The sequence below is a fragment of the Urocitellus parryii genome, chromosome 4 (genome assembly GCF_045843805.1).
Source record: "Urocitellus parryii isolate mUroPar1 chromosome 4, mUroPar1.hap1, whole genome shotgun sequence".
NCBI classification, from domain to species: Eukaryota; Metazoa; Chordata; class Mammalia; order Rodentia; family Sciuridae; genus Urocitellus; species Urocitellus parryii.
Window position 1 is genome coordinate 180267604 of NC_135534.1, and position 26246 is coordinate 180293849.

At 35.4% G+C, this 26246-nt stretch overlaps 1 protein-coding gene across 1 annotated transcript in view; it reads left to right on the plus strand.

Annotated features, from left to right (window-relative positions):
• Tmeff1 (transmembrane protein with EGF like and two follistatin like domains 1) overlaps window positions 1–26246 on the plus strand; it is a 91772-nt gene that overhangs the window by 20787 nt on the left and 44739 nt on the right. Inside the window, exons 3-6 of the mRNA XM_077797353.1 lie at window positions 2093–2202; window positions 11715–11844; window positions 21649–21675; window positions 24915–25011. Coding sequence (XP_077653479.1) covers window positions 2093–2202; window positions 11715–11844; window positions 21649–21675; window positions 24915–25011 — 364 coding nt within the window. The remainder of the gene's footprint in view (window positions 1–2092; window positions 2203–11714; window positions 11845–21648; window positions 21676–24914; window positions 25012–26246) is intronic.

Here is a 26246-nt window from a genome sequence, read left to right on the forward strand (position 1 = left end):
TTTGGGTCTTCTCTAGCATGCAATCCACTATACTATGAAATAAAAGCATGAAGAACATATTATAACTCAAAAGAATCTTAAGCTAAGGTAGCAATGTATGATTCAGCTCGATCTTGACTCAGAGACAATATTAAAAACTTCAGTTATTCTTGTTTTTTCTTTTATATCTAATTGTGTTATAGATTGTAATTGAACCCAGTGTGAATTTTAGGCCTCTAAAGGAAGGAAAGAAGAGTTAATACACTAAGTTTTATTTGTTAAATTGTGCAATTCTCATTTCTGTGGCCTCTGAATTTGGTTAAATCTGTAGTTGAGCAAAGATATTATGCACTTTTATGCTCTTTTCTAGGGTAGATCTTTAATTAATATTTAGTTACTTTCCTTGAGTCTGAAGCTGTTTATTTGATAGTGTTTGGAACTGGATCTTGTATAAATTCCTAGCAGGAGTGTGAGTGGATAGGAAAAAACCCCTATGCTTAGGATGGAGCCTCAGGAGCCTCAATAGTTAAAGCATATGGTCAAGAGGGAAACAGGACAGTGAGCAAGTATTGGGAGAGGAGGACCAAGGGCCTAACATTTTCATAGCCAGAATCAGAAGAAATTAAGAGAGCATCTCCTGTACCTAGAATGGTTTGTGAAACAGAATAACAAAATAGCTGTATAAGCTAGCTCTTGTTTTAAGTGCAGATGCTTGAACTTAGAGTAATCCAATTCTGTGCACTTGAGATCCATTTAAGAAAAAGAAAGAAAACAAAACAAAAAAAAACCCTCGCAACCCACAGTTAGGTATTGTGCTTACTCTAGTGTAGTGCTTGGTTCAGGGTGGATGGTTCACACATGACTATAGTTGCTGGTCAATTCCTTGTGTATTTAGGTACTTGACTGTCAGTTCCTAGGAGTGGCAGACCCAAGACGCCATTGCAGAGCAGTGAGAACCAATGAATCAGTGAGGTCAATGAAATGTCACTAGGGTAGATGTCCCTAGACACTGGACTCTACTTGACCCATTCCTTGAGTCCTACTTTGAAATCTAGAAATAGAAAATAACCATGGATGGGGGATATCTTGGGGGTACTCTGTGAAATGTTTGCCAGACCTTCATGAAGACCTAGAATGCAGGAGACCTTGTACTTTTCTGAGTTACTCAGCTGCTGACCAGTAGTCTCAGGTGAACTTTGGCTTCCCTGCTCCCAGATCCATGTTATCACAACTGTGTGGGATTTAAAACAACAACAGCAACAACAAAATCATTTGTTTTTTTTTTTGCATAAGTGCATTTGTTGTTGTGGCTCAAATTCCTAATAGGAGGATATGAAAATAGCATTGTAGAGATTTTCACCCCATTCCATGTGATTGGCAGCTTAGCACTAACCCTGAAGCAATTTATTTGCTTTCAGAGAAAGCTTAATATGATGCTTTCAGTGCAGGACTGACAGTATTGGAGCAGGAATAAAATCATCATAGAGTGATGTATGATTTTGATTTGACTTGCTTCCTGTGGTAAAGCAAATTTAAATCAGGCATTTAAGTTTTAAGTATATGAAGATTTTTAATCTCTTCTGTGTACATAAATGTTCTCTCTCTCTCTATATATATATGTATATATACATATTACAAAATCCAAGTTCACTTCATAATTCATAGTTAAAATTGTTAATTTGTCTAGAATGATCATTTAAATTTATTTTCACTACCAAGAGAAGATTGTTTCTAATTGTTTTTATTTGTTATCCTTTAAAATAAGTTACTCACTAGAAAAATAATCTAAAATATTAAAACAATAGTAAGAAGTTTATTGTAAGGAGTTGGCAGCCAAAATAGAAATATTCCATAGATTTACCTTTGGGGATTATGTTAAATCCTGAAATTTCAAGTTTGGGGTGGGTGTCTTTTTGACATGTCATTAAGCTTCTCTGGGGTGTACTGAACATTTTGCATTCTATAGAACTTGCTTTTTGTATATTGTCTAATTGTTATACTTGTGAATGGGATGCCCAACACATTTTAAGGCTTTGCTCTTTTGTTTATGAACATCTGGATTTTAAAAAAAGCCAAATATATACATATAAAACAATTTTTTTCTTTCTTGCAGAATTAAATGTGAGGGAGTCTGATGTAAGAGTTTGTGATGAATCATCGTGTAAATATGGAGGAGTCTGTAAAGAAGATGGAGATGGTTTGAAATGTGCATGCCAATTTCAGGTAAGGAAATCAAACTTAAAAATTTTTTATATTTGTCGTATTTTATAATTATACAGTTTACAAATTAGAAAGCTTATAACACGTTGACCCCCTGAGAAGATTGAGTTCTTAGCCTACCAGTACTTCATTGTCAAACGAAGCCCTGTTATTTGTACCTTTCATGCTTCTTTTTTGGAATGAAAGAGGACAGACAGACTGGCAATAATAGATATGAAAATGCTTTGAAAAACTTTTAAAGTCCTATTCAAATTTAAGATATAATTGTCACTGAAGGGAAATTAGGTGCAGGTTGCAATAGAGCCTCTTTCTAACATGTAGGCATCTTTTTTTTTCTTTTCTTCTGTTAGTATATCTCTTTCCCTTCCCATTCTCATTTTTTGCTGTCTCATTATTTTAGGCCAAAGAATTTGATTGACTTGGAACCTCAGGGTAAGTCAGGGATAGAGAGGGACTAGGAAGTGGAACCTCAAATTAAGTGTTGTGATTCTAGTGTCTGAAAAAGTAAAAGAAAGGAAATGAAGTGTGCTGCTTTCAAGCCTTTCTTTTTGTATCTATTCTGTAATTAAATTGCAGGGTTTCTGAATGTTTTTTGTAAGATGGTTTCTGATTCAGGATTTGAGATGAGACAAAGAAGGAACTAGTATTTTCTTTTCACTTATAGTCTAATTCTAAATGTACTTAACCATTTTGGATTTTGAGGGGGAGGTAAAGATTTGGAAATTAGGAATAGAAGCATCGGAGTATTAGTATTTCCAGTAACCTCATGACCTCAGATAAATTTGCCTGATCTTAGGTAATTTCCTTCACATCAATTGAAAATTCCACTTGAAAAGAGAAGGCACATTTCCTGTCTTTCTTACGATATTGTAATAAGAATCTTTAGATTGGTAAGAATTGTGTATGACCTCTCTTCAGAAAGTAAACTATCATGTTTATTTTCTTTTTGGTACCAGGATTGAACTCAGGGGCACCCAACCACTGAGCCACATCCCCAGCATTATTTTGTATTTTATTTAGAGACAGGGTCTCACTGAGTTTGCTTAGTGCCTTGCTTTTGCTGAATCTGGCTTTGAAGTTGTGATCCTCCTGCCTCAGTCTCCAGAGCTGCTGGAATTACAGGTCATGTTTATTTTCATTAAAGGACTTAGAGAGTTTAAGGAAAGGGGAAGGATAGGTGCGTGTACTGTCCAACAGGTTCTTCATGGTCAAAATAGACTTCACATTCAGTTTTGCAGAGTGTTAAGAGGGTATTTTTGCAATAGACACCTTCTTCCAAGCTTATGGTAGCTGTGTCTGGCTTCAGATCCTTGTTTGCCTGCCTGTTGGCCAGACACGCTGGTTCTTTGTCCTGGGCTCCTCAACGTGGAAGCTGGCTTTTTCTAGAACCAGGCAAGATATCAATGGTAAATCAAACCGTTCTCCCCCTATAGGTAATATTTTGCCTTCAACATTTTCTCTCTAGGGTTTTTTTTATCAGTTTGAGTATGAAGTGCTTAGGTTTGTTTTCCTTTTAATGTATCTTGCTTGGAGTTGGCTGAGTTTCTGAAATGTATAAATTTATGTTATTCATTAACTTTGGGAAGTATTTGGTCATTACTCTTAAAATACTTTTTTTTCTGTCCATTCTGTCTTTTAATCTGGGATTTTATTGATTTACGTTAGACTTTTTGGTTCTGTTTCAAGGCCCCAGAGGCACTCTGTTTATCTTATTTCCCAGTTTTTTGCTTTCTGTTTTTCACGCTGGATAATTTTTATGAATCTGTCTTCAGGTTCCATAACGCTTGATTTTGTTATCTCTACTCTTGCTGTATGGTGAATTTTTAATTCCAGGCTTTTAAATTCTAGAATGTATAGTTTTTCTTTATCTGCTGGGATTTCCGATCTTTTCATTCATTACAGACATTTTACTTGAGCCTAGATGTTACAGGCTGCTTTAAATTTTTTTTCCTGCTAAAATCAATATCAAGGACATCTTATGTATTATCTCTCTAGATTTTTCCTTCTTTTTCATTTAACAATGGATAGTGTTTTGCTGTGTCTTCGTGTTAGACTATTTTAAAATTTATTCTACACATTACAAATGGTATAATTTAGATGTCTCAATTTGGTTTTTTTTGAGAATTTTTTAATATATTTACTTATTTATTTTTTGCCTTACTGGGGATTGAACCCAGGGCCTTATATATGCTGGGTGAGCTGTGCTCTACCAGTGAGTTACATCCTAGTCCTTAGTATTGTTATTTTTGAAGTAGTTGACCTCCAACTGCAGATTCTGTCCTTTCTGTGGTAGGTAGCAATACAAACTATCATTTCTTTTAGCATTAGTGGAACTACATAGCAGTTTGTCTGTTTATGGTTCAGTGTTGGCCAAGATCTGAGTTGGTAAACTCTAAGTTTATGCAGAGAATCTGAGACTTCCTGGGATCTCCCTTTTATTTTCTAGTAGCTTTGTCTACCCTAAACTCTATTCTCTGGTTTGTGAAACCAGAAAAATTTCAGGTATTTTTTTGTTGCAGTTTTGGCTATTTTACATTGCTAAAGACTGGGGCTATTCCTCTTACTTGTCTTAAGTATTTACTTGGGTTAAATTTGGTATGGATCTAATGGACCAGTGGGATGTTCATGAGAGGATTAACATTCTCACCAGTTAGCAATATATGAGTTCCTGTCTCTCCCTCAGCTGCTGCTGCTTCTTTTTAAAAAAAATTAATTAATTTATTTTACAATAGCATGCATTTGGACATATTGTACACAAATGGAGCACAACTTCTCTTTCCTCTAGCTGTCCATGGTGCAGAGTCACTCCAGTAGTGTAATCATGCATGTGAATAGGGAAATAATGTCTGTCTCTTTCTGCTGTCCTTCCCACCTCCATAGCCCCCTCCCCTCTCCTCACTACCCTCCACACAAACCAAAGTTCCTTCATTCTCCCCTCAGCTTCTTGATTTTTGTCAGTCCTTTTAAATTTTGTAAATCTGAAAACCCCTCCGAGCCTCCCGCCAATTTTTTATTTGCATTTGTCTATGAGAGAAGTTGAAAACGTGCCACTTATTTATTGACCATTTTTTCTGTGAATTAATGTTTCGTATTCTTTGCTTATTTTTTATTTTTATTTTTTGGACCAGGATTGAACTCAGGGGCACCCAACCACTGAGCCACATCCCCAGCACAATTTTGTATTTTATTTAGAGACAGGATCTCACTGAGTTACTAAGCGCCTCGCCATTGCTGAGGCTGGCTTTGAACTCTTGATCCTCTTGCCTCAGCCTCCTGAGCTGCTGGGATTACAGGTATGCATCACTGTACCCGGCTTTCTTTGCTTATTTTTTGTAATATTTTCTTTTTCCCTTGTGTTAATTTGTAAAAACATAATGTATATATGTGTGAATGTACGTGTACATGCTATACAAAATACAGTATTTAAATACTTCTATATTGCTTATTGTGCTTGAGCATTTTATATCCATTAATTCAGAAACCCTCATGAGAACCAACCAACTGTTTTGATGTGTTTTTAAAAAGAGTTATATTACCCATAGTAAACAATGTGAACAATATAAGAAGATAGATAATGGAAAAAAAAGTCTCCATTCTAGAGTATCAGTTGCTCTTCTTAGAGGTAACATTGGCTGCTATCTTTTTGTGTTTATACAAACATATGTGATTTTAGTTCCCCTTTTAAGTATGTAAGTTACTGAATAGTATTTACCTTAGAGACTGTTCCAGTACAGTTTATTTAGGTTGTTAAAAAAAAAAAAGATTCCATATTTTAAAGAAGTTATCCTAGTTTTATTTTCTGCTTTTTTCTTTTTAAAAATGATTTACTTTTAGCTGACAAATAATAATTGTTTTATTTTTATCTTGTTTGCTTTTTTCACATAAGGAAGTATAAATTTTTCTGTGAAAATTATATTTATCTATGTGTTTTTGTCTTTATGGTTCTGATTTTCTTCATTCTTTGAAAGTCTTTCTCTGAAACTTTTTTTTTTCTTTATTTGTACTGGAGATTGAACCCAAGGTGCTCTACCACCAAGCTCCATCCCTAACCCTTTTTATATTTTTTGAGACAAGGTCTTGCTAAGTTGCAGAGGCTGGCTCAAACTTTAGGTCCTCCTGCCTTAGCCTTCTGAGTACTGGGATTATAGGCTTGCACCATTGTGCCTGGCTGAAGGTTTTAAGATTAATAAAGAAATATCCTTTTTTTAAAAAACAAATTTGAATAGAGAAAATTGTCCCAGAAACTGTTCGAATCATTTTTTTTAAAGAGAGAGAGAGAGAGAGAGAATTTTTTAATATTTATTTTTTAGTTTTCGGTGGACATAACATCTTTATTTGTATGTGGTGCTGAGGATTGAACCCAGCACTGTGTCATGCCAGGTGAGCATGCTACCGCTTAAGCCACATCCCCAGCCCATGTTTGAATCATTTGCATTCTTGTGGCAGAGCAGGAAAGGGAAATATAAGTTAGGAGCTGGGATCAGTGGGTGTTTATTGAATATTTACTTTATTCTGGGTCCTAGACTAGATGTAAAGACGTTTAAAGGTAGGTTCTTGGTTGTAGGAGCACACTGCCTCAGGGCTTACATATCCATAGTTTGATCTTCTTGCTGAGAAAGCCTTCTTTTGGCCACAGTGCCTTCCCATAGTTTATAAATCTGTTCAAGCTAGACTTTAGGTATTGCCAGTTTCAAAACAGTGACTTAGTGTGCACATTAAACATTTCTTTCTGCTGGGTACTTTCAACTCATGACTTAGCATGCTTTTGGTGCTGATAAAAACTTTCTGGGACAGGATTGAAATACATTTTAACAGGTAATGACAAACTTGTATGTAAAAGTCTAAAATTGTTTTCAGTCTGCTAATAACAGCTGTTATCTTACCACATACCTAAACAAAGCCATGTTTAGTCATTTTTATACAAAGAAAAATGATCAATACTGCATCTTTTCCTGAAAACTTATCACCTATGACTTTCTTCTCTTTGTTCTTCTATACACAGTTCTCTGGACTATGTGTCTTTTTTCCTGAATTTATCAGTGTCTGTTCTTGCTGAGAGCCATGTCCTCTTTTTAGACCTTTGTATTAGCTGGAGTTTTATGTGCATGCGCACACACACAAGAAATGTGAGAGACAGTGAGAGAAAGAGACTACAAGGATCTGTTTTATTTGATCATGGAGGTTGAAGTTATACAATCTGTCATCTGCACATTGCATACCCAGAAAATCCAATGATATAAATCCCTGTCTGAGACTGAAGGCCTGACTGAGAACCAGAAGACCAATGTTCTTAGCTTAAGCAGCCAGGCAGAGAGAATTCTCCCTTTCTCTGCCACTTTGTTCTTTTTGGGTCCTCAACAGATTGGATAATACTTACCCATAATGCAGTCTGCTTTATTTGGTGCACTGATTCAAACGGTAATAATATCTGAAAGTACCTTCACAGTTGCATCAGAAATAATTTTGAATCTGGGCACCCTGAGTCCCAGTCAAGTTGACGTATGAAATTACCTGTCACTATCTATGATTTTATTTATTCATTTTTTTATGGTCCTTGTGGAGAATCAAACCCGGGGCCTCATACATGCTAGGCAAGCACTCTACCACTGAACTATATCTGCAACCCATTTTTTTTTGGTGATGCTATGGATCAAACCCAGGGCATGGTGTATGTGAGGCAAGCACTCTATCAACTGAGCTATATCCCTAGCCCCACCAACCCACTTTTAAATTTTAATTCGAGACAGGGTCTCTTAAAGTTGTCAATGCTGGCCTTGAACTTACAGTACTCCGAATAGCTAAGATTACAGGCATGAGCCACTGTGCCCAGATAATCTAATTATTATGTTTTGATTACATGCAGCATAATTCCATCCCACAGTAGGTACACAATAAATGCTTGAATGACTTGATTCTGTAGACTTGGGTACTGCTGCATCTTTCTAAACTACTTTACATAGCTGGAAGTATCATCATGCTCTTCTGGCTAAAGAGAAGTGATGGAGGAGGGTTCTTTCCCCCAACAAGGAGGAACCTAGAGATAGGTTCCAACACCTGTGCAGAAATCAGAAGTTCCCAGATATCTTCTCATTTGTTTACAAGTATACTGAGAGATCACCAAGAATGACTCCTAGAAACTAGAATGACCCAGATCTGCTTCTGCCATCTCGGGCTCACCCTAAGGATATGCTTGTGAAGTTATATTTCAGGGACATTAAGTCCCTTGCTCATTATCTCCAAGAGCTCTGTGGTGAGATCTCGATGGCTAACTTGAGTATGTAATGGTTAAAGTATATGAGTTATGAGGAATTGTGGCTCTTTCACTTATTAGCTGTGACCCTGGGCAAATACTTAAAGACTCTGAAATAATAATAATAAATAACTTTTAATAAAAGTTGATGTAGGATTCTGCTGATATTGAATGTGTACAAAATCAACTTGGTTTTAAAATATTTTATTAGTTAGAAATTGTTTTTACTAGTGCTTGACCTGTGATATAGTTAATGTTTATTGGGAATTTACTGTGGCCAGATATAAATCCTACTGGTAGATTTCTCTTATTTAATCCTCAAAACCACCTTATTTAGGTAGGGACTATTATAATTACCCTTGTACAGATGGGAAAATGGTTCTGGTACTAGCTCATAGTCACATGGATGGTGGGCAGGATTTGGACACAGGTACTTTTGACTACAGAGCCCTAGCTCTATGTGTTAAGCTATGTGTTTCACATGGTTATTGGGATACTTAAGTTAGATAGTACGTTTAAAGTTGTAGTTCAGTGCTTGTTCTAGGTAAGTACTATTTAATAACTGTGAAGATTGTCAGCCCTATCAGATTTAATGCTCTTTTTTAGTAATCAAAATTTTGTTTTGGGGCTGAGGTTGTGGTTCAGTGGTAGAGTGCTTGCCTTGCACATGTGAGACGCTGGATTCAATCTTCAGCACCACATAAAAAAAATAAACGAATAAAAATAAAGGTATTGTGTCCAACTCCAATTAAAAAAATTTGTTTAATTTCTTTATTACCCTTAAATATAATGTAACCTTCATAAACATGATTAAAGAATTGAATATGATACCTAATTCCAATATAAGAGAAAAATAAAAATAATTTGTAATAATATAAATATTTTACAGTGTAAATGCTTGCAGATGATTATACCAGATGACAGCACAGCAGTCAGATACTTCTATCTGCTTTAATAAATGTTTGGATTAAAAGAATCTGAAGCAGTTTCCTACCAGGTGTACATGAAAGTAAAGATGTAGAAGTATGGTTGGATGCTAGAATAAAAATCATTATTGGGATAAAGTATGACAGACCAGACTTATTTGTATATGATATTACTGTATTTTCTACACGAAATTTCCTGAAGTAAAAATTTAATTTTAATAAAAGTTGATGTAGGATTCTGCTGATATTGAATGAGTACAAAATCAACTTAATTTTATTAGTTAGAAATTGTTTTTACCAGTGCTTGACCTGTGATATTATGCTGTATTTATGTTTCATAAATAAATCTCTGATAAATTAAAAAAATAGTAAATCTTAATTGCAGAAATAAAACATAGACACAATGTGAAAAAATTGTTGTTGATATTTTCTTCCAGAATTTATTTTAAACATTCTTCTTTTCTAAATTGAAAGATATGTGATTTAATTTCTTGCTATATTCTATTTTATATTAGTATATTATTTTTAGAATTTTGCACTTAGTTTCACAGATAGATAATACTTTTAAAAATGGCACAGAATTCCCAGAAGTTATATATATGTTTTTCACCTAACCTGATATTAGCTTTTTCTGTCACACAGTATTTTTTAAAAGTTAAATCTTCATAACTACAGTATTCTTGAACAAATACAATGTTTTAATTAAACATTGCTCTATTCGACACTTAGGTTGGATAGTACAAATTTCTGTTTGAAAAGACTGTAATAAATATTTGTCTACAAGTTTCGTTCAGATAGATTCTTTTTTTTTTTTTTTTTTAAACACAATGCCTGTATTTTCATGTGGGTCCTGAGGATCGAACCCAGGTCCCGCCCGTGCTAGGCGAGCGCTCTACCGCTGAGCCACAATCCCAGCCCCTAGATAGATTTTTTTTTAAATTTATTTTTTAGTTTTAGGTGGACACAATATCTTTATTTTATTTTTATGTGGTGTTGAGGATCAAACCCAGTGCCCTGCGCATGCCAAGCAAGCGCGCTACTGCTTGAACCACATCCCCAACCCTAGATAGATTCTTAAATGTAATTCTGGAACAAAAACTGCATTCCCATTTTAGAACTTTTGAAACATATTGTTAAATGTTGTAACCCCAAAGTTGAACCAATTTAGATGACTATAATTTGTGTATTGGAATGCTCACATAGTTGAAAAATTTTTAAATAGTATTAAAGACATTAAGTTAAAAATAATGTTTCACTTTTAGTATATAACTCTGATTGCAAGTGAATGTTAGTGCTTTTTTGTACATTAACTGGCTATTTTGTATTTTTTCTATAAATTGTACTTCATTTCTCTGGTCTGTTGCTTTATTAATTTGAATTTTCTCTCTTTTTTTAAGTAATTAAAACTTGCATCATATTTTTCCCTCAGATTTTAAAACTATTCATTTTAGACTTTGTGTGTGTGTGTGTGTGTGTGTGTGTGTTTATTTTTTATGCGGTGCTGAGGACTGAACCCAGCGTCTCACATGTGCAAGGCAGGCCCTCTACTACTGAGCTACAACCCCAGCCCATCCTTTTTCTTCTTAATCTTTCTTATTTCTACCCATCCTTCAAGGCCCAGTTCACATTTCACTTTCTCTGAGGAGGTTTTTTTTTTGAGTACTCTAGCTTACAACACTAGGCAAACATGTAAATGAATGCAGATGATTATACTAGAAGAAAGCACAGCAGTCAGATACTTCTATTTGCTTATAATAAATGTTTGGATTAAAAGAATCTGAAGTAGTTTCCTACTAGGTATACATGAGAATAAAGATGTATATTCTATTTGTATATCCTATTAATTTGGATTATGATTTAGCTATGCAGCATTTTCTCTCATATTTTTATGACTCTATTGAGTATAAGGTCTCTGGGAACAGAAATCATGTTATAGTTCTTTGTGTCTTCTGTAGCATTTAGTTTGGAACTTCCCTACTATAGAAGTATTAAAGAAATGAATTTTGGTAATACTAAAATGACATTACCTAACCTATCGCTCTTTACAAACATTGTCAAGAATTTCCTCTTATTATCTCAGTGGCTTTTCATGGCAAGTTAATGAAGTAGATAGCACAAGGATTTTCAGTCTCATTTTTACAGATAGTTGGTATTTTCATTATGAATGTGAAAAAGGAATGAAGAAGTAGCATAATTTTTCTTTTGTAAAAAACCCAAGTAAAAGAACAAACTATTCAGTAGTAGACTGTCATAATACTATGGTATTGCATTCATGAATGTGAAATAAACTATTAATATTCATGCCTAGTTCTGAGTGTTTATTTTTGTTTCATTTGCAGTGCCATACAAATTATATTCCCGTCTGTGGATCAAATGGGGACACTTACCAAAATGAATGCTTTCTCAGAAGGGCTGCTTGTAAGCACCAGAAAGAGATAACAGTAGTAGCAAGAGGACCATGTTATTCTGGTATGTATGACATTCTTCTGAGTAAATGTTAGAACTGGTTCCATTATATTTGCCAAAAGGAAGATTCCTTCCAGAGAGAGATTCCTAAAATTGCGGGGAGCTCTTTTTCACCCCCATTCACATCATTGCTTTTAACCTTAGTGTGTTTATGTCTTGAGGTTTTTTTTTTTTTTTTTTTTTGAAGACTTTGCACATCTTTTGCCCTAGGGTTTGAACCTTAGACAGACATGAAATGTATCTTGTTGATGGGCTTTTTAAATTTTTCATTTTTGTGGGGGTGAGCAGTAACTGTAAAAAACCATGAGAGACATTTTAGGTTTAGGTTGTATGTCTTTTCAAGCTCTTCCTTTTGTCTTTGCCACCCATTGCTGCCAAGCTGTGTATATTTACTTCCTCTTTCTGGAATTGGTGTAGTTGATTTTGGGAAGTATTAATGTTAGCTTCTCTCTGCTGTTTTTATTGAGGGTAGGGATGCAGGGGAGGTATTGTTATTAAAATTATAATGTGAAATGACTGGGAAGGGTGGAGACTAATGTTATCCCCATTTACTTTCTTTTCCTATTATGTTAAAGTTCTCCCTTTTACTAAAGGTAAAGATTTTTAGGGCCAACTAAGACCCAGACCCCCCCCCCCCAATCCTACTCTCACTTTCGACACCAAATTCAAGAAGTTTTCCAGACTACCCTCAGGCTTAGTTATTTGCTAGAACTTATCAAGAGTCATTATACTCATGGTTATGATTTATTGAAGGCAAGAAGGCATATGAAAATCAGTCAAAGGAAGAGATGCACAGGGCAGACTCGGGAGTGTTCCAAACATGGGGCTTGTGGCTGTACTCTCTCCATGGAGTCTTGAACTGTATTAACTATTGGCCTCACTGTGTGATACTATGTGTGGAATATGTCAACCAGGAAAGCTTGCCAAGCCTCAGTGTTTGGTTTTTATTGAGGCTCCATTAAGCAAGTGTCATTGATTGTTCATGTGTTTTATCTGAGACTAAGTTTGCTAATACCATGTGACCCAAATCCCCTACACTAAATTGTATGGCTGGTCTTTCTAGTGTGGACAGCCACACTCAAGACTACTAGATGTGTCTGGCCCCACACTGAGTCCTGATGTGCCACCTTCCCCTAGAAGAGAGATAGATTGGAAGGCAAAGGTAAAGGCCAGACCTCTCTTTGGACAAGGCCATAGTTTTTCACTAATTAGGTACTTAAAGAAATTATTATGATCTTAGGCTAGGAGACTACCATTTGGTGTAGTTTTTATATACTTCTCTTAACTATGTTTTTTTTTTTTTTTTTTTTTACTGATTTAGTCTAGAAACTAAGGAGGATTATGGAGTTCTTTCTAATCCCAAATTAGTTGTGCATCATTTATGAGGAGCATGTGTATAAGACACCAAGTGCTTTGAATGGGTAGTGAATGTTAAATATTAGGAGCCACAGTGACAGATTGGATAGAGCACTGAACTAAGTTAAAAGACCTGACTTTAAAGTTACCCCAACTCTTATTTTTCATATAACCTTACCTTTTCTAAGCCCCAATTTCTTAAATTGTTAAATAGATATCATCTCCTGGGATTGTTAAGTAATGATTGAACGAACTAACTATGAGGTACTATATTGATTTTGTTATTTGCTGAGTGAGCCAGTGTTTTATCATTTGGTTTTTAACAGGTCCTATTTCAGGAGTGTGAATTATCATTCTCCTTTCCTTACTTGAAAAATCTTTTTCTTATGCTTTAAGATTGGACTTAAGCCTTTTCTTTTTTTTAAAAAAATTTTATTTTATTATATATTACAACAGAATGCATTACAATTCATATTACCCATATATAGCACACTTTTGTATATCTCTGGTTGTACACAAGTAGAGTCACATCCTTGTGTCTTCATACATGTACTTGCAGTAATGATGACCATCTCATTCCACAGTCTTTTTTTTTTTTAAAGAGAGAGTGAGAGAGAGGAGAGAGAGAGAATTTTTAATATTTATTTTTTAGTTCTCGGTGGACACAACATCTTTTGTTGGTATGTGGTGCTGAGGATGGAACCCGGGCCGCACGCATGCCAGGCGAGCGCGCTACCGCTTGAGCCACATCCCCAGCCCCTCATTCCACTGTCTTTCCTACCCCAAGCCCCCTCCGTTCCCTTCCTCCCCTTTTCCCTATAGAGTTCATTTAATTCTCCCATCCCGCCTGCCCCCCTACAGCATATTATGGATCAGCATCCTTAAATCAGAGAAATCATTTGGCATTTGGTTTTTGGAGATTGGCTAATTTCACTTAGCATTATATTCTCCTCCATCCATTTACCTGCAAATGCCATGATTTTATTCTCTTTTAATGCTGAATAATAATCCATTGTATATATATACCACATTTTCTTTATCCATTTATCTACTGAAGGGCATCTAGGTTGGTTCCACAGTTTAGCTATTGAGAATTATGCTGCTTTTTAAAAAAAATATCTATTTTTTAGGTGTAGATGGACACAGCACAATGCCTTTATTTTTATGTGGTGCTGAGGATCGAACCCAGGTCCCGACCGTGCTAAGTGAGCGCTCTACTGCTGAGCCACAATCCCAGCCCCTAGTATGCTGTTTTTAAGTCCTTTGGGTTTAGATCAAGGAGTGGGATAGTTTGGTTAAATGGTTGTTCCATTCCCAGTTTTCCAAGGATTCTCCATACTGCTTTCCATATTGGCTGTACCAATTTGCTGTCCCACCAGCAGTGTATGAGTGTGCCTTTTCCCCCCCATCCTTGCCAACACTTATTGTTGTTTGTATTCTTAATAGCTGCCATTCTGACTGGAATGAGATGAAATTTTGAGTAGTTTTGATTTGGATTTCTCTAATTGCTAGAGATGTTGAACATTTTTTCATATATTTGTTGATTGATTATATATCCGCTGAGAAGTGTGTGTTCAGTTCCTTGGCCCATTTATTGATTGGGTTATTTGTTTTTTTGGTGTTAATATTTTTGAGTTCTTTTTTTGCCATACGATTTATTTTTATTTTTATTTATTTATTTATTTTAGTCATGCATGACAGCAGAATGTATTTTGACATATAATACATACATGGAAGATTTTTGAGTTCTTTATATATTAGAGATTAATGCTCTATCTGACATGCGTGTGGTAAGAATTTGTTCCCAATTAGTAGGTTCTCTATTCACCTCACTGATTGTTTCTATTGCTGAGAAGAAGCTTTTTAGTTTGAATCCATCCCATATATTGATTCTTGATATTAATTCTTATGCTATAGGAGTCCTATTAAGGAAGTTGACGTGATGGAGATTTGGGCTTACTTTTTTCTTCTAACAGATGTAGTGTTTCTGGTTTAATTCCTAGGTCCTTGATCCACTTTGAATTGAGTTTTGTGCAGGTGAGAGATAGGGGCTTAATTTCATTTTGTTGCATATGGATTTCCAGTTTTCCTAGCACCATTTGTTGAAGAGACTGTCTTTCTCCAATGGTATGGTTTTGGCGCCTTTGTCAAATATAACTGTAATTATGCAGGATAGTCTCTGTCCTATTCTGTACCATTGATCTACAAGTCTGTTTTGGTGCCAATACCATGCTGTTTTTGTTACTGTTGCTCTGTAGTATAGTTTAAGGTCTGGTGTGGTGATGCCACCTGCTTCGCTTTTCTTACTAAGGTTTGCTTTAGCTATTCTGGATCTCTCTTTTTTCCAGATGAATTTCATGACTGCTTTTTCTATTTCTATGGAATGTCATTGGGATTTTGATTGGAATTGCATTAAATCTGTAGAGTGCTTTTGGTAGTATGGTCATTTTGACAATATTAATTCTGCCTATCCAAGAACCAGGTAGAGCTTTCTATCTTCTAAGGTCTTCTTTAATTTCTTTCTTTAGCATTTTGTAGTTTTCATTGCAGAAGTCTTTTACCGCTTTTGTTGATTCCCAAGTATTTTATCTATTTATTTATTTTTAAATAATAAATAAATAAATAAATTTAATAATAAATAAATATTATCTATTATATGTGGTTTTAAGGATCGAACCCAGGGCCTCACACATGCTAGGCGAGTGCTCTACTGCTGAACCACAGTCGCAGCCCCTATTTTTTGATGCTATTATAAATGAGGTAGTTTTCCTCGTTTCCCTTTCAGAGCATTTGTCACTGATATACAGAAATGCCTTTGTTTTATGGGTATTGATTTTGTATCCTGCTGCTTTGCTGAATTCATTTATTAGTTCTAGAAGTTTTCTGGTGGGATTTTTTGGGTCTTCTAGGTAGAGAATTATATTGTCAGGAAATAGTGCCAATTTGAGTTTTCTTTAATATCTTTAATATTAATCACTTTAATATCTTTCATTTGTATAATTGCTTTGGCCAGTGTTTCAAGAACTGTGTTAAACAGCAGTGGTGAAAGAGAGTAATCCCTGTCTTGTTCCAGTTTTTAGAGGGACTGTTTTCAGTTTTTCTCCATTTAGAGTGATGTTGATCTGGGGCTTAGCATAAATAACTTTTATGATGTTGAAATATGTTCCTGTTATCCCTAGTTTTTCTAGTGTTTTGAATATGAAAGGTTATTATATTTTGTCAAGTGCTTTTTATGTATCTGTTGAAGATGATCATTTGGTTCTTTAAGTCTATTGATATGAATTACATCTTTTGATTTCCGTATGTTGAACCAACCTTGCATTCCTGGATGAACCCCACTTGATTGTGGTGTACTATGTTTTTGATACGTTTTTGTATACGATTTGCCAGAATCTTATTGAGAATTTTTGCATCAATGTTCATTAAAGATATTGGTCTGAAGTTTTCTTTTTTTGATGTGTCTTTGCCTGATTTTGGAATCAGGGTGGTATGGGCTTCATAGAATGAATTTGGAAGTCTTTTTTCTATTTTCTGAAATAAATTGAAGAGTATTGGCATTAGTTCTTCTTTAAAGGTTTTGTAGAACTTGGCTATGTATCCATCTGGTCTGGGCTTTTCTTGATTGGTAGGCTTCTGATGGTGTCTTCTATTTCATCACTTGAAGTTGATCTGTTTAAATTTGTGTATCTCATCCTGATTCAGTTTGGGCAAAATATGACTCTAGAAATTTGTCGATGCCTTCAGTGTTTTCTTTTGTATTGGAGTACAAGTTTTCAAAATAATTTCTGATTATCTTCTTTATTTTTGTAGAGTCTGTTTTGATATTTCCTTTTTCATCATGTATGTTAATGATTTGTTTTCTCTCTTTCTCTTTGTTAATATAGCTAAGGGTCTGTAAATTTTATGTTTTTTTTTTCAATGAACCAACTTTTTGTTTTGTCAAATTTTTCAATTTTTTTGTTTCAATTTCATTGATTTTAAGTTTGATTTTAATTATTTTCTATCTTCTGCTTTTGGTGTTGATTTGTTTTTCTAGGGCTTTGAGATGTAATGTTAAGTCATTTATTTGTTGACTTTTTCTTCTTTTAAGGAATGAACTCCATGCAATGAACTTTCCTTTTAGAACTGCCTTCATAGTGTCCCAGAGATTTAGATATGTTTTATCTGTGTTCTCATTCACCTCTAAAAATTTTTTGGTCTCCTCCTTGATGCCTTCTTGCAACCCATTGTTCATTCAGTAGCATGTTATTTAGTCTCCAGGTGTTGGAGTAGCTTTTATTTCTTATTTTATCATTGATTTCTAATTTCAATCCATTATGATCTGATAGAACCCAGGGTAGTATCTCTACTTTTTTATATTTGCTAAGAGTTGCTTTGTGGCATAATATATGGTCTATTTTAGAGAAGGATCCATGTGCTGCTTAGAAGAAAGTGTATTTGCTTGTTGAAGGATGAAATAGTCTATATATGTCAGTTAAGTCTAAGTTATTGATGTATTAGTGAGTTCTGTAGTTTCTTTGTTCAGCTTTTGTTTGGAAGATCTCTCCTGTGGTGAAAGAAGTGTGTTAAAGTCACCCAGAATTATTGTGTTGCGGTCTGTTTGATTCTTGAATTTGGAAAGTGTTTGTTGAATATAGATGCTCCACTGTTTGGGGCATATATATTTATAATTGTTAAGTCTTGTTGGGGTATGGTTCCCTTGAGCAGTATGTAGTGTCCTTCTTTATTCCTTTAGATTAACTTTAGCTACTTTATTTGAAGTCTACTTTATTTGATATGATGATGGAAACCCCTGCTTACTTTCACATTGCATGTGAGTGGTATGATTTTTCCCAACCTTTCATCTTCAGTCTGTTGATATGTTTTCTTATGAGATGAGTCTCTTGGAGGCAGCATATTTTGGGTCTTTTTAAAAATCCAATCTGCTAATCTGTGTCTTTGGTTAATTTAGGTTATTACCATTCAGGGTTATTATTGAGACATGATTTGTACTCCCAGCCATTTTTATTTATTTTTGATATTTAAGGTGACTTGTTTTCTCCTCTGATTAGATTTTCCTTTAGTGTAATCCCTTCCTCTGCTGATTTTTATCATTGTTTTTTATTTCCTCTTCTTGGAATATTTTGCTGAGGATGTTCTGTAGTGCAGGCTTTCTAGTTGTAAATTCTTTTAACTTTTGTTTATCATGGAAAGTTTTTATTTCATCATCAAATCTAAAGCTTAATTTTGCTGGATATAAGATTCTTGGTTGGTATCCATTTTCTTTCAGAGCTTGGTATATGTTGTCCATGATTTCCTGGTTTTGAGTGTCTTGGTTGAAAAATCTGCTGAGGTAAGAATTGTTCTTCCTCTATGTATAATCTGATTCCTCTCTCCTGCAGCTTGTAAGATTCTATCCTTATTCTGAATATTCTGAACTAGGCATTTTCATTATAATATGCCTTGGTATAGATCTGTTGTAATTTTGTACATTTGGTGTCCTGTAACCCTCTTGTATTTGGTTTTCCAATTCATTCTTCATGTTTTGGAAATTTTTTGATATTATTTCATTGATGAGATTATGCATTCCTTTGGTTTGAAAGTCTGCGCTTTCCTGTATCCCAATAACTCTTAGATTTGGTCTTTTGATGCTGTCCCATAATTCTTGGATGTTCTGTTCATGTTTCCTTACCATCTTTCCTTACCATCTTGTGTGGTCAACTTTATTTTCCAGATTGTATACTTTGTCTTTATTATCTGATGTTCTGTCTTCCAGGTGATCTAATCTGTTGGTTATGCTTTCTATTGAGTTTTTTTAAATTTGGTTTATTGTTTACTTCATTTCAAGGATTGCTGATTTTTCTTTTTCTTTTTCTTTTTTTTTTAGAATCCCCTCCCTTTCTTGAAGAGTAATCTTTTGCTACCTATATTTGCTCCCTTATCTCTTTGTTGGTGTGATCAATGGATGCCTGTATTTGCTCCCTTATCTGTTTATTGGTGTTATCAATGATTGCCTGTATTTGCTGTCTTATCTCTTTGTTGGAGTGATCAATTTTTGCCTGTATTTGCTCATTTAGGTCATTCTTTAATTCAGAGATCATTTTAATTATGAATATTCTGAACTCCTTTTCTGGCATTTTAACAACTTCGCTGTGCTTGGGTTCTGTTATTGTAGTATCCTGGTTTGTTTGGGGGCACTTTCCTCCCCCTTTTTTTTTTTATGTAGTCTACGAGTCTTCCTTTCTTGCAATGAGGATCTGAGATATTTCAGTTTCTACTCTATATTCTTATAGTGTCTGTGCAGATTGTCTACACCTCACCTTAATATTAGGCTTCCACACCCTGCTGGTGTCCCTCATTGTGTGCTACTGCAACTAAAGGTGGCTGTGGCAGTAGCCAAGGTTACTTGAGATAATAGTGGAGGTGCCCCAAGATGGATGCAATGTTTTACACAGATGGGGCTGAAAGGGTGGGCCTTACACTGTCTTTGGGATGCCTGCTCTGAGATGCAGCCGCTTCTATCTAGGCCCTGTCTGTTGTCAAAAAGTAGAGGCTACTGCATGGGGATGGCTATGGTGATGTGTGCAGTGTCCCAAGATGGAAGTGGGTTAGGCTTGGCTCCCAGGTGGAGGTGGGGGTGGCAGACTTGGACCTACTGTGGGCCTGGGTCTATGTTCTTGTGGGCAGATCTGGGCTGAGTCTGAGCTCTCACAGTGGTTTGCTGGTTGGGAGAGGTGGTCCTGTGCTGCAGGTCCATTGGGTGTCTGCAGGTGGTGGGATGGACCTGGGCCTACTCTAAGACTGGGTCCAGCGCAGGTTAGTGTGGCCAGCTTAAGCCTTTTCTCTGAAATCTTTCTTCTGTGACATCTCTAGTCTGTTTGTTCACACTTTATATATATATATATATATATATATATATATATATATATATATATATATATATCTGCGCATATAACATACTGTATTTTATTTATCTTACATATCTGCTTCCAGCCAGATCAGTGATTTCTCAACCTCAGGATACTATTGTCCTTCCTAGGGGGGTATAACATAATCTCAGGGTTAGGATGGAGGGATGTGGGCTGGAGAAGGTGTGTGTATTGACTACAGATATAATCTAGAATTATTCTACTTCATTATGAGTAGTCATAGTGTTTATTTAGAAATTTGAAATGACCAAGGAAGGCATGATATTTTTATATTTATTAAAATTAGACATGGGTTGAAAAAGAGGTTGGGAGTAAGTATCTCATGCACTGGGAACATGTCTTATTTATCATTTTATTCCTAGCATGTGTCATGGTGTCTGGGACTGAATATGCACCAGTTGGTGGATATGGAATAGAAGGAATAAGGGAAGTGTTTTCCTAAGAAAATTTTGTCTAAGAACAATGTTCAATTAATTCCCTTCCTTTTTTTTTTTTTCCTGTTGCTTTACTCTTTCTTTTCCTCATCACTTAGGGAAGATGTCATTTTATGGCTAATTAGTCAAAATTGAACTCAACTGAAGACTTGTCCACAAAAGCCCATGAAAATTTTGCAATCAGTACTGCATACAATCTATGTTTTTCTCATTTTTCCTGTTTTTACCATATCTGGGAATTTGTTGTCTAAAGGAGATTGAAGGGAAAGGAGCTGGGTGTTGTCTTTCACTCCAGAGAACTATTTGAAGTATGGATTCTCTAGAATAAGGGTATTCTCTCTCTTATAAAGTGCTGTGCGATATTCTTCACTTAACATTCTCTCCTGTGTGTGTGTGTGTTGTGAATGTGTGTGTGTTTTTAACAACTCCATGCTGATTATGCCATAGTGGTACCTACTTTTCAATGTGATTTTGTTGTATGTTGGTTCTTTTAGCATTATAAAATACATATTTTACACTAGTTTCATTTTAGATTGGCTATTTTCTGAGATTCCTCCTGATAAGATTTTCTAGAAGTAATAGTTAATTTCATCAGAAATATGAAACACTCAGCCCTGAGCTGCTTTGCTTCCAAACCTCTGGGCTTTCCTCTCCTCTCGCTACCTGTTGGCTTTTGTTCGTTACCCACAGATTTCATTAAGAAGATTTATGGAGCAAGACTCAAAACTCTTTTCCTGCCTTTTTGATGAAGCAGCTTTTTCATTATTCCTCTCAAGTTTTAACAAAATTAAATATTCTTTCACCTTTTAAACGAGTGAATTAAAATTAGTTATTTATATTTAACTATTTATAATATTTATTGGTCTTCACTCTGTTGTACCTGGACATTTTCTGAATGGGTTAAAAAATTTGAGCTATAGATAATTATGTATCCAAGTCACATGTGAGAGAGGCATAAAATATGTTAGATAGCAAAAAACTGATAGCAAAATGTAAGAAAGGGACTGTTATGATAATGAATATTAGTTTTATTTTTTGAAAGAAATTTTACTATTTGAAAGCATTAAATTTCCAGTAAAAGTGTTTATATTTACTGTTTCTCTTTTCAGATAATGGTTCTGGATCTGGAGAAGGAGGTAAGCTTTAAGTACTTCTTAAAGGGTATTTGTTTTGTTGTACTTTTCTTTTTAACTGCTTTGAGATGTAATCAGATACCACTTGATTCACCTGTTTAAAGTGTACAAATTGGTGACTTTTAGTATATTCACAGAGTTGTACATTTCACTACAATTAACTTTAGAACATTTCATATCTAGAACGAAACCATTTGCCCCTTAGCCATTATCCCTCACCACTGTATGGCCCTTGGCCCCAGCCATTCCCTAGTTCATGCATTTTTTGCTGAAGGTGTGTTGTCAGACTAAGAGGAAAATGCTGTAGCCCCTGTTAAATTGAGGCTGCACCAAACTACTTCCTCTTGAGATCATCCACACAAAGGAGTTTAGCTTGGGTCAGAGTATTTGTGACTCTCTCCTACTCCTTGCTTCCAAAATTTTGATTATAAGGAATTTTTTTGGGGGTGTGTGTACCAGGGATTGAACCCATGGGTGCTTCATGCTGAGCCATATCCTCAGCCCTTTTATATATTTTGTTTAGAGACGGGGTCTTGCCAAGTGGCTTAGGGCCTCTCTGAGTTGCTAAGGCTGGCTCTGAATTCACAGTGCTCTTGCCTCAGCCTCCTGAACCACTGGGATTACAGGCATGTGTCACTGCGCCCAGCTCTATCATTAGGAATTTTTAAGGTACAGGGTCATAATACTCAGAGTGAGTTTTGTATAGAAAAGAGAGAATTAATAGAATAGTTCCAGTGAAATTTAGAGTTTAAACCCTTAAAATTTTCTAATGTTTTAATTTTTATTTTACAAATATATGAGCAAATTAATATTTGGCAGTAGCAACTAATAGAATTTAAATGGTTAGAATTAAGAATGACTAAACCTAGGGGCTGGAGTTGTGGCTCAGTGGTAGAGCACTTGCTTAGTGTATGTGAGGCACTAGGTTCGATTCTCAGCACCACATATAAATAAATAAAGGTCAGCAACAAAGAAAATTAAAAAAGAATGACTAAACTATTTCACAGTCTAGTGAGGTTTTAATTCTATCTATTGTATGAAAAATAATGTTTGAAGTACTATGAGGATACAGTAAAAGAACACTCATGCTGGGAAAATTTGCATAAGTTAGTTAACAAAATTAAATATTCTTTCAAGTTATGATCATTCAACACCACATGAAACCCTATTCCAAACTACACCTTACTCTGTATTTCATAGATTTCTAAAATTCATGAAGAAGTTCAAGAATAGCAGCTTCAGCCAAAAAGAAAGTGATTAAAGCTGTTGAACTATGAATTTGATTTATTTTTATTTTTACTTTTTTGGGATTGAACTCAGGGACACTCAACCACTGAGCCAAACCCCTAACCCTTTTTTGTATTTTTAGAGACAGGGTCTCTCCAAGTTGCTTAGTGCCTTGCTAAGTTGTTGGGGCTGGCTTTGAACTCCCAAACCTCCTGTCTCAGCCTCCTGAGCTGCTGGGGTAGGTTATAGGTGTGTGCCCCTGTGCACAGCTAGATAAATGGACATATTCAAGCAGAAGCTTTATAATGTGTGAAGGATCAGCCCATGACTTCTAGATCTTAGAGCTAGAAAGGATTTTAAGAGATCAGGTCTAGATCCTGTGGTCAGATATTCAGTCAAAAAGTTGTTCTTGTTCCTGTGATAAAAGAAGTGAGAATAGTTTTCAGGAATTGCTAATATGAAATGGTATTGGATATCTTACTCTAAGGAGGTAAGTTGGTCCTTTTTAGGAGTATGAATTAGAAAGATTAGTAGTTTACTCAAATTAATATATAAATCTTAGTGAGCTATTGGTGGCACTAGTATTTCATAATGTTTTGAATCCTCAGAATTACTTAGGATTATGATCTCTGAAATCTTCCTGGAAATATTTCTACTTAGAGTGCAGGCAAACACACCAAATTGGAAGACTGAAAGTATTTATACTTAGCATGGTATTTCCTTTAAAAATTTCTCCCTTCCTCCTTTCTGTTCTTTCTATTCTTCCTTTCTTTTTTTCCTCTCTCCCAGGGCCTTGTGCCTGCTCAGCAAGCACTCTGCCACTGAGTCACACCCCCAGACCTTTTTAAGTTTTATTTTGAGTTGCCCATGCTGGACTTTGAACTTGCCATCCTCCTGCCTCAACCTCTCAAGCAGGTGGGATCACAGGCATGCACCACAATTCCTGGCTTCCTTTTAAACCTTATTTACTGATTGATATCATTTGAATTGTATTCTTTCCTGAACAAAATTAAGAAACCTCTTGAGTGAACTGAAATTGTTAAATTGGCCTCAGTGCTGATTCCCTGCCTAGTCTGAGATTATCATGATATGGATCCACTGAGGTTGAGACCCATGCATGTAGGATCTCCTCAAGTATGGGACGTGAGCTGAGTGCTAGTATTTCTGCTATTTTTTGTGCTGGGTCATAGGTGCCAAGGGACCAAGTAGGCAAAGGGAAAAGGTCCTTTATAAAAAGACCCCTTTCCTTTTCAAAATTTGGAGACAGATATTTGTTTTAATTCTGGAATTGGTTTTTTATGTAGTTAGAAAGGCAGGTATGAAACTAATGTGAGGAAAAGGGTGGAAATTAAATTCTGTGGTCTTCAAGCATTGTTCTGCTAACCAGCATTATACAGATTTATTTCAACTGAATTTATTGCCTTTTGGGGGGGTTGTATGTTAGGAATGAAACCCAGAATTACTTTTTAATCCTCTCTCTTACTCAGTGTTACATGGTAATTTTTTTAAAAAAATTTTTTTAGTTGTACATGGACACCATGCCTTTGTTTTGTTTATTTGTATGTGGTGCTAAGGATTGAACTCAGTGCCTCACACATGCTAGGCAAGCCCTCTGCCACTGAGCTACAGCCCCAGCCCACATGGTAATTTTTAAAAAAATTTTTTTTTAGTTGTCAGTGGACTTTATTTTATTTATTTATATGTGGTGCTGAGAATCGAGCCCAGTGCCTCACTCATGCTAGGCAAGCACTGTACCACTGAGCCACAATTCCAGCCCACATGGTAATTCTTTTAAAAGCAATTCGTTACCAAATCTATTTTGCTAGCAACAATACTTGTGTTATAGGTTATATTGTATTCATTATTAACAGCATTGATAGATTTTGGAAATGACTCTTTGCAAGAGCTGGGGCTATTTTTTCCCCAGAAACAGGATAATGGGTAATGAAAACATGAAGTGTATCTGGAAAGGATCCCAACTTTTGGTTGAAAGTTTAATTTCTCTTTTTAAACAGAAGAGGAAGGGTCAGGGGCAGAAGCTCACAGAAAACACTCCAAGTGTGGACCTTGCAAATATAAAGCTGAGTGTGATGAAGATGCAGAAAATGTTGGGTGAGTTGACTGAGGGAAAGGGATAAACTTAGAGGTTGGTCCTCAGCATGACTATATTTACAGAAAGGTATCATTTGCCTGGTTCTGTGTATTTTGTGCTTTATGTATTTGTTAAGTTTAATGCTAGTCTTAATGACTTTTCTCTTAAGTTGATATGATATGTAAATAAGTTTGTTATATTTTAGACAGAAAATCCATTTATAGTTTTTGGATATTACCTGTGGTTTTTTTTTTCATTGATAATTTTATACTAGCTGCTAATTTTATACTAGCTGATAATTTTATACCCAACCTGCAATTTTGAATTATCTTATTATACTTTTAATTAGTATCTATAACAAAAACAACTTCTCTTTTTCTTCTCTTTCAGTTTTATACAGAAATCTTTTCATATTTTCAGTGTGTTAAGAAAAAAATTGTTTCTACAAATCCCCGCTGACATTTTTGTTTTTCTCATGATCAGCCTTCACTATGGCTGAACAAAATGACTAGAAGCATTATCCAGTTTCCCGCTTACTCCCTGGAAGATAGGAGTTCTCTGGTAGAATAGTGATAATGTAGACATTTATCAACAGTCATGTTTGGTTTCCCTTTCATCAGTATTCTGTTCACTTGTTTCCAGTTCATCCTTCTTTCATTTTCCTACAGTGCCTGCTTTATGCTTGTTTGATTTTAAAAGTTTGCTGACTTTAAGACCTGATTGCACAAATGGATCTTGTTCACTTCCTCCATTTCCCCTTAGTGCATATTTCAAAATGCTTATTTTACAGAGATTTGCACTTTCTTTTCCTTACTTTTACATATTTTTGGTGTGTATTTTCCAGTCCCATCTTTTATTTAGCCCTTGAGTGCCTTTCACAAAATAGTAGTAATTAGATCTAATTAGCATTAATGTCCAAAGGGAGTATTAAAAATCAAGATCATTCCATTTTCAGTATTTATGGTGCAACATCAACTATTTGGATGGCATTTGGTAAAATTAAATGCCTGATAGTTCAGTGTAGGTGAAACTTGGCAAAAGATAAGCAAGTTCAGTGAGAAGTGAATTCGGTAAGACCTGAATTTACTCTATTTCTGTCCTTGGGTCATTTGGACTCGCCTGTGTCTGCTCGGTTCAACCAGAGTGATTTGATTTGGGAGAAAATTTCCCAAGCAGATACTAGCCAGTAGAGCAAGAGAGATGATGGGCAATATGGACTTTTAGAATGAAAAGAAAGAAAAGATGAAAGATATCT